The following is an 8,536-nucleotide window of genomic DNA, read 5'->3' as shown; positions in this document are numbered from 1 at the left end:
GAGAGCCCTCGCAGCGCGGGCGACGCGGTGGCGTCATCACGTCGACGGCGCGCGCGACCCTGTGGATAGCGTCACCATGACGACGGAGCCCGAGCTCGCGACGTGGTTACGTCATCCCGCAGAGAACGCGCGCGACCCTGTGGACAGCGTCACCGGGACGACGGAGCCCGAGCTCGCAGCGTGGTTACGTCATCACGCCGGCTGCGCGTGACGTCACTTCCTGACGGCCGCCGCTCCACCCGCGTGGTAATTTGACTGTAACTGTTGTCACACTCTGTCGTCGTTTTGTCAGCCATGGTCGATCCACTGCTGTAATACTCCACCTCTGGCAACCTGCACCTGAACTGGTTTTTATCGCTCCCATCTCCCCGGTTTATATCGCACTCTGGGGACTCCACTCTGGGGACTCGTTGCTTGCCATGGCTGCGCGCTCCGTGATTTGTCTTGTACAGTAATGACTCCCTTTCTCATACATTGTGTCTCGTGGGTGGCCCCGCCACGGTAATGTGGAATTTCCACTCTGACGCGTGCCTCTTCATGGAGGTGAGAGAGTCAGGCTTGCGTGCTCACGGAGGGCCGCTCACGCCCCGCAATTTAAAGATATCTCTGCCTTTCAAAACCAAATGTCATCCAGCAGCATTAGCTTATGTGAGCCAGCAGCGTCTTTTCTGTTTTAATTTCAAGTGTATTTGCTTTAACCAGTGGAGAACTCTCAACAGAGACCAGGATAGCCCGTCTCATTTGCAAAGAGTGACCCGAGTCACCGAAATGTTTGCCGTACTGATGTTGAACTTCTTTCGTACCGTAAGTAACCAATCGAGCCAATGGGGGTGCGAGGTAAGAACAAACGAAACACAAAAGGAAGTTCATGTTCTTTGGGTCTTTAGGTAAAGTCACGTAGAACAAAAAACATAACAAAAAACTACGACGTTTCGATCGCAACACAAGCAATCCCTCCTGATGACGATTGCTCGTGTTGCGATCGAAACGTCGTAGTTTTTAAATAAATAAAAATGTTCTACGTGACTTTACCGAAAGACCCCAAAAGAATACGAATTCCTGCAGTCACGAAAGCTTTCAGTCAAGACAAAACGAAGTTAAGAAGAAATTCGCTTTAAACCTAGATGTAAAAGTTCATAGCGCCAGTGGCTTCCGAACATCGGAAGAGCGTTCCAGACGGCCGCAGAAGCGCATCTCGAAAGCGGAAAAGACGAGGTGACGAGGTGACGGTGACGACGACTTCTATTCATTTAACGCCACGTGGTGTCGAGTCCTTTGCCGGCGTTCAACGCGTGGTTTCCCTCCCTGCAGTTCTCCGGTCCACTCCATGGCCTCCGAGGACGCTGTCCGCTCGCGCCAGGCGAGCGCCGTGGTGGGCGGCGTGCACACGGACGCGTTCTGCTGCGCGTTCGCGGACCGCGTCCTCGTGTTGGTCACGCAACGGCCGCGTCTGGGCCTCCTCGTGAGCCTCGCGGCAGTTGACGGGCCTCCGGGATCATCGGAGTCGCCGGCACCGCAGGGGTCGCAAGGGATACCCCCGACTTGTGACTCGCGGGTACTGCTCGGCAAAGACGAGGTGAGCAAACCACCGCACCGCGCTCGGTGCCGTTCTCAAGGCCGCCAGCGAACTCCACTCAACTCTCAAGCCCGTGCCGCTCACCGTTATACATCTCTGGGCGCCGTGTTCCCCCCCCCCCGCCGCAGCCTATGAGCCACGTGTTCCCCCCCCCGCAGCCTATGAGCCACGTGTTCCCCCCCCCCCGTAGCCTATGAGCCACGTGTTCCCCCCCGCAGCCTATGAGCCACGTCCCCCCCCCCCCCGCAGCCTATGAGCCACGTGTTTCCCCCCCCCCCGCCCCCCCGCAGCCTATGAGCCACGTGTGCGCGTGGAACGTGGCGGGGCACGTGAGCCGCGAGGCCGGGGGGCGTCCCGTGCTGCTGGCGCTCTCCCTGAGCGGCGACGTCACCCCCGAGCTCGTGCGCGCTCTCCGCGCCATGGTGGACACGTGCCGCGTGTGGTGACGACGAACTGGAGAACGGGTACAGCCAGGGTCACTCGGGGTCACTCGGGATTCACGCGACGTTGAATTTCGCCCCCACGTCTGCTGGATCCTACCGTAACTGCAAGTCCCGTGCTGTGGAGTCAGACACGCAGTTGTGAATCAAGACGCTGTCACGCTAAGCGAGCATCATGTTGGGTGTGTGTGGGAGAGGGTGTGCAAGCGTTGTAATTGGTGAAAATTGCAAGGGGGGGCTTGAGTCTTTCTGGCCTTGTGTCACAGGCTGACTTACTACAATTACTCGGGGTTGACGTTCACCATCTCTCACCGTCCAGCCAGTCCACGCGTACCATTCTTGTGACAATGCGAATTGAGATTTCAAGAGGCAAAATGCACGACTCGACGTAATAGAGTGAGCAGCAGTGCTGTGTAAAGTCGCGTCCACATCGACGCGATCAGTTATGCAATCAAATCGCTGTCAAAATCGCGCAACTTAATTGCCTGAAACTGCTTTGTCCACATCCGACCGAGCAGTCGCGCAACAAGGAAATTAAACAGCGTTTTCAAGATTGCAGTTAACCGTAGTTCGCAAGTGTGACGCGATGAAATACGTCGCTACAAATATCTCAGCAGATCAATGCTTGAAATTGGAGTGTCTCTAGGGCAAGCAACCGGTTGCGCAACCAATTGCTCAGGTTCATGTCTGGCTTAAAGATGAATGCCACTGAAAGCAGTGCAAGGGATCACATGTCAAACTCTTCTCCACGCCGCCCGTGCTGTAGCTGCCCACTCGCAACTCGACACCTGGGTCATGTCGCCTTGTCTCACACGTGCAATTACAAAGTTGTGAGCTTTGTTTTCACACCAAATTGACAAAAGGTTAATGATATCAGATATAACGACTGTGTTTGCTTGTAATGCTTTCTGGGCCAGGTTACACGTTGTAAGTGACTTTTGGTCTCGGTGAGCCCTCTGTTTAAATAAAGAATGTTTGTATTAAGAATTTTTAAGACAAATATGTTACGTGTGGTAGCTGGAAAGGTTCACAAATCATGCCTCGATGAGCTTCTGGCAGATGGTGTAGTCCCAGAGCTCCCTGCAGCATTCACCCCGCTCACCTCACAGCAGCGACTCGCCTACACTTCCATACCATGGGTGCAGCGAATATACTCTAAAATCTTTACTTAAAGCTTTCGTGACTGCAGGAATTCATATGTTCGGGGTCTTTCGGTAAAGTCACGTAGATAGGTTCAAACTATATACTCTAAAATTATTACTTCTATTCGTAAAATTGCATTGTTTAAAATAATGAACGTGTACTAAGATCATAGGTTTCTCCGCTGCAAACAATGCTTCCCAATGAGCCCCCTTGGGTTAAATAAAATGACAGATAATTAATCCATGACAAAGCATATGCAAAGTACTTCAGAGTGGTTAATATTTTATTCATAACTTCAAGCGTTAGATTAAAATGCACTTTGTGGGATTAAAAATGCAAAGTAAAGCAGTTGTTAATTTTAACAATGGAAGTGACCAGTTTTCGTAAGTGCAAGTGCGCGGCACTGTGGCATGCATCAGTTCCTTCCGGAGGTTTTGGTTCTGTGCCTTCCAAGCGAATTTACACAGCCATAGTCACAACTATGGTTCTAGATCTAGTCTCAGTTCCAGATGCTCTCCCATGTGCTGATCCTGTTTCACATTCACTTCCAAATCCAAATTAAGTCCTCGTGTTTTTTGTTCCAGCCGAATTTTTGTTCCAATTATTCCTTTATATCCGGAAGTGGTTACAGTTTTGGCTTCTCTTCCAGCTCAACTTCCATTTCTGGCTCCGGCAGAGGTTCTGAATCGCAACGAGCTTCCGGTTGTAGATGTTGTTCCGGTTGTGGTTGTTCAGGACATGCTTGTTCCAGTTGTTGTTCCAAAGGCAACTGATCTAATTGCACCCGTTCTAGCTGTTGTACGATTGGTTCTGGTTGTGAGTGGGTTTGTTCCTGCAGTGGTTCATATTCAGATTGTGGCTGCTCCAGGTGTTGTTCAGAAGGCAGATCTAGTTTTGGATCTGGGTCTACAGGATCCTGTTCTGATGGTGGTAATAGTAGTGACTGCTCTGTTTGCTGCGGTGCTTGCAGTGGTTGTGTTTCTTGTTGACGACATGATTCCATTGGTGGTTCTTGTAGCTGCTGCTGCTTCTGTTGGAGCGATAGCGAGCGAGCTTCGGACAGGAGCCTCCTGACGGCCGCCATGAAGGGCCCCACCTCACTCGTGTGGTCGACCGTGAGCGACACGACACGTCGCTCACTCTCAGTCCATGCGCTCGCCCGCAAATCTGGCATGAACACAGACGAGTGGAGACAAAACGTAAAGGAGCGGGAAAATATGACTAACTATAACTTTGTATTTTACAAGGTAAGGCCTGCTGAGCTATATAGTTATTTTTCAGAAGCCACCTGGCCACAAATGATAGTTCAACTAAGTGGTGTATCATGTGGAAATTTATAGCAGCCAAATACTCTAAACGCATGTTTCTAAATGTGGAGGGGAAAACCGGAGGACCTGGAGAATAATCCACACCACCACGGGAAGAGACACACAAACTTCAAATATAGAGAGGCATCAGGGTTGGGATCGAACCCAGGACCTATATACCAGGCGAGGCAGTTAACATCTCGCCAATGCGGTGCCCCAATGGGAATAAGCAGAGGCACACAAATGACTCATGGGAACAAGTAAGAACACACAAGAACACAGCGACCTAGAAAAACACAAGCATATCAAAGATGATCACAACCATAAGGGTTATGGATAGTCATTTTGAGGTTAATGTCGATGGCTATGGTGTTGGTGTTACCGTTTGCTAGCATCCCAAGCCGTCTCTTGACCAAGTCACTCAGTTTCCCAGAATTCCAGGCATCTCGCAGCAATTCCAGCTTGCGACCGATGTCATCACATATACGGCCCTGCAAGCACAACACACCACATATAGGGAGACCTCCTATAGCAATGCGTTCTTGGGAAACGCAGCACGATACAAAACAGCGCTATCGGAGGCAGCGCAATAAGAGGTTTGCCTGTATATGAGATGAGAATACTATTGATGAAAGTGCTGCTTATGAGCTTATTCTAAAAAGACGGGCATAATACACTGGTAGCACCAATGCACACGTATCAAATAGCTGACTAACAACACGTAGCTCTGTTAAGGTTAGTCTTGTTGCCCTCTTCGAAGATGCCTGGCCAGCATCGAAGGATAGGCCAAAATACCCTCGGGAGGAGGTTTCTAGAGCTCCCGCTAGTAGAGGCTGTCCTGCCTGCAGTAGTATATATTAGTAATTTCAGGGCTGCACCTTTATTATGAGCATCCTGCAAGTTTAGCGAGGCACACAGGGGAGGGTGATTGGTGGTGGGTGCAAGCACCATGTACACCTTTATTACAAACCCGGTGCTATCGGCTGCATATCCGGTACTCTATCGCTCGCCGATTCCGCCGAGAGGTGGCTCACCTGAACGTGGCCGCGGCACCCTGTCAGCAGGGAGGTGAGCGTCTCCAGCACCACCTCCACACTGGGCTCCTCCTGGGTCACGGACGCAGAGCTCTCAGCGGTGGGTGGAGCAAGAGGTGGGGTCACGCTGGGGGGTGGGGCCACGCTGGAGGGCGGGGCACTTGCAGGGGTCAGAGACACCTGGGGTGATGTAATGGTGGAGGTGGTTCCCCCTGAAATGAAAAGCACTCGTTAACTCTCGATTCTCCCTTTTACTTCGCTCCTCGTTTCACTCTCCCACCCACTTATACCACACGCGCCGCTCACTATATCCGACACGACCTCACTCTTCATCAATCTGCTCATTATTACCCCCAATATATATCTTCTCTCTTCCATTTCTGACCTATTTATATCTTTAACATCCTCCTGTTGCCCTTTCTTTCTCCCCATCGGTCTCTTTTCCTCTATAAAGTCCTTGGCATTTCCAACTTATCTTTGTCCTCCACCCTTCTCTATTACCCTAACCCCGTCTTGTCAACGTCTCCATTATTTTTTTTGCACAAACTATACATTACATTTGTTGTGTATAGGCATATATATGGATACCTATTGTCCGCTTATCTATTTTGTTACTTACCGTATGCTCTCCACAACGCTAATTATTATTATTTTGTCTCAACTTTTATTTATATTGTGCCCATAATATAACATCTGTCGCAGACTAAAGATTTTAGCCTTGTAAACACATTAAAGGTATCAATCTCGATTTACGAACGTGCGGTTTACGAAATTTCGCGTTATCGCAACTGACAAATTATGGACACTTTTCAATTAACGAAATCGAATTTCTGCGTTAAAGAAATTTCATACCGCACGGCACGCGCTATGAGTCATTCACATGCAGATCTTTTGGTGAGTTTTCTGAAAAAGTTTAATTTTGTTTGAAATTAATTAATATTCAATAGTTTTTTATATTTGTTCTTTATTATATTTGTATCGTGAAAAGTGTAATAGGTGTACGTCGTTTAGGTTAGGGATAGAGTTGGAATGACTGTCCGAAACACATCCCTGATGTTCCGTATTTAATTAATAGGGAAAAAAAGCTATTCCCATTTACGAAATTTCGTTTTACGCCTGCTTTTCGTGAATCGAGGGATACCTGTACCGTTGTGCGAGTTTACATGAGTCTGCCAGGAGTAGGTTATCGATGTTGTGAGATGAGCACCTGTGAGCTGAGGGGGAGGAACGCGCTTGGTGAGGGGGGTTCCCCCCCGCCGGGTCGCATTCTGGGTGCAGAATGCGAATACTGGGGGGTCGTTCCAGCCGCGATCCAGGTTCCCTGCATGGGGGGGGGGGACACATGGGCAGGGGGGAAGAACGCAGTGTCATGTGAGGGTGGCACGGGGGTCACATGAAAGGGTGATGAACACGGGTACAACAGTACAAAGATCCCCCATATTGCCTTAAGAGGCTGTTGGGGCAAGTGCTGTTAGCGAGCACCTATGATGGCCAGCACCACGCCCTATCACTGTTGCTTCCCCAGTGCTGCTGTGTTTACACACGGCACCAGGTACTTATTTGAGGTCAAGTCGACCTAGGGGAGGGTGCCCGGGTCCGGTTCAGATAATAGACACTGGTGTTAGCTAGCCGTGAGCGTGATTCAAATTCTGGTCGCCGGGTTCGTAGCGCAGCGGGATAAACCGTTACACTACCGCTCCTGCACACGGAGACATGGACACGAACAGTCGCCGAAACACGTACATTAAGACAGCAAGCACATTCATACGTGCACATACACAACATCGGTGTATCGTCGGCTATGTAACGCGTTGTCAGCAAGCACAATGCAGGGCCGGTACCACTCGACTCACTTCCCACGCAGCTCTGCGGAGTGTCACCTCTATTAGGGACACACATCGGCCACATCATCGCATCGGTACAGCGGGATTCCGGCCGCGGCGCCGTACGCCCTGCCCGGCCGGGGCATCAGGCCAAACGGTAGGCTTCTTCGACATCAAGCTAGGCCCGAAAAGCCGGCTTTTCTCGGCACCGCGACCGACTGCCGGAAGGCTTCGCGCGGCACCGGTGAACTTCGCGCTGCTCAAGAAACCAACCCGCCCTGCGAAATTCCCTCACCCGGCTTCACGAAATGTTCCGACATCTTCTCGCTGCCTCCCGCGGTCGCCTCGACTGTTTGTGTCGGTTCGAAAGTTGACGCCGACATAGCCGACGTCACCTCGGGTACGTGGCCGGAGTGGCGTCACGCGTCACGTGCACCCCCCGCCCCTCCCCCTACTCCGTGTTCGCGTGACGATATCGTGCGATGTTATCGTGATATCGTACGATATTTTCGTGACGTTATCGTGACGATATTGATATCGTACGATGTTATTGTGATATTGTACGGTATTGTGACGTTATCGTGACGATATTGATATCGTGCAATGTTATTGTGATATCGTACGATATTGTGACGTTATCGTGGCGATATTGATATCGTACGATGTTATCGTGATATTGTACGAAATTGTCGTGACGTTATCCTGACGATATTGATATCGTACGATATTGTCGTGATATTGTACAATATTGTCACGATATCGTGACGATATTGCTATCGTACGATGTTATCGTGATATTGTACGATATTGTCGTGACGTTATCGTGACGATATTGTTATCGTGATATTGTACGATATTGTGACGATATCGTGACGATTTGATATCGTGTGATGTTATCGTGATATCGTACGATATTGTGACGTTATCGTGATATTGATATCGTGCGATATTATCGTGATATTGTGACGTTATTGTGACGATATTGATATCGTACGTTATCGTGATATTGTACGATATTGTCGTCACGTTGTCGTGACGATATTGATATCGTGCGATGTTATCGTGATATTGTACTATATTGTCGTGACGTTATGATATCGTACGATGTTATCGTGATATCGTACGATATTGTCGTGACGATATCGTGACGATATTGATATCGTACGACGTTATCGTGATATTGTACGATATTGTCGTGAGGATATCGTCACAT

The 8,536-nt window shown here is 49.8% G+C and overlaps 2 protein-coding genes across 3 annotated transcripts; one reads left to right on the top strand and one right to left on the bottom strand.

Annotated features, from left to right (window-relative positions):
* The first annotated feature begins 131 nt into the window (after positions 1–131).
* Positions 132–3,003, top strand: PSMG3 (proteasome assembly chaperone 3). Of its 2 annotated transcripts, none has more exons than XM_032977413.2 (3): positions 132–246; positions 1,312–1,576; positions 1,867–3,003. In XM_032977413.2, the coding sequence occupies exons 2-3, from the start codon at positions 1,328–1,330 to the stop codon at positions 2,020–2,022; spliced, it is 405 nt and encodes a 134-aa protein (XP_032833304.1). In that variant the 5' UTR covers positions 132–246; positions 1,312–1,327; the 3' UTR covers positions 2,023–3,003. The 2 variants fall into 2 exon arrangements, with proteins under 2 accessions (XP_032833304.1, XP_032833314.1); XM_032977423.2 differs by lacking the exon at positions 132–246 and adding an exon at positions 373–543.
* A 421-nt stretch (positions 3,004–3,424) lies between these two features.
* SRA1 (steroid receptor RNA activator 1) lies at positions 3,425–7,777 on the bottom strand. Its single transcript, XM_032977400.2, has 5 exons — positions 7,619–7,777; positions 6,708–6,821; positions 5,501–5,712; positions 4,849–4,957; positions 3,425–4,326 (listed from the first exon to the last, which is right to left on the bottom strand). The coding sequence occupies exons 1-5, from the start codon at positions 7,704–7,706 to the stop codon at positions 3,785–3,787; spliced, it is 1,065 nt and encodes a 354-aa protein (XP_032833291.2). The 5' UTR covers positions 7,707–7,777; the 3' UTR covers positions 3,425–3,784.
* Positions 7,778–8,536: the final 759 nt, after the last annotated feature.

The sequence above is a fragment of the Petromyzon marinus genome, chromosome 3 (genome assembly GCF_048934315.1).
Source record: "Petromyzon marinus isolate PM22_M1 ecotype Great Lakes invasive population chromosome 3, UKy_Petmar_22M1.pri1.0, whole genome shotgun sequence".
Taxonomy (NCBI): domain Eukaryota; kingdom Metazoa; phylum Chordata; class Hyperoartia; order Petromyzontiformes; family Petromyzontidae; genus Petromyzon; species Petromyzon marinus.
Note: the sequence above shows the minus strand (reverse complement) of the source record. Positions and strands in the feature narration are given on the sequence as shown.

What these genes read in the sequence shown, in the direction of transcription:
- PSMG3 (XM_032977413.2), top strand. Translation starts at nt 1,328, where the DNA reads ATGGCCTCCGAGGACGCTGTCCGCTCGCGCCAGGCGAGCGCCGTGGTG. An exon ending in TACTGCTCGGCAAAGACGAG is followed by an intron (nt 1,577 to 1,866) that starts GTGAGCAAACCA and finishes GCCCCCCCGCAG; the next exon opens with CCTATGAGCCACGTGTGCGC.
- SRA1 (XM_032977400.2), bottom strand. Translation starts at nt 7,706, where the DNA reads ATGTCGGCGTCAACTTTCGAACCGACACAAACAGTCGAGGCGACCGCG. An exon ending in TCCTCCCCCTCAGCTCACAG is followed by an intron (nt 5,713 to 6,707) that starts GTGCTCATCTCA and finishes TTTTCATTTCAG; the next exon opens with GGGGAACCACCTCCACCATT. An exon ending in GGTGCCGCGGCCACGTTCAG is followed by an intron (nt 4,958 to 5,500) that starts GTGAGCCACCTC and finishes TTGTGCTTGCAG; the next exon opens with GGCCGTATATGTGATGACAT.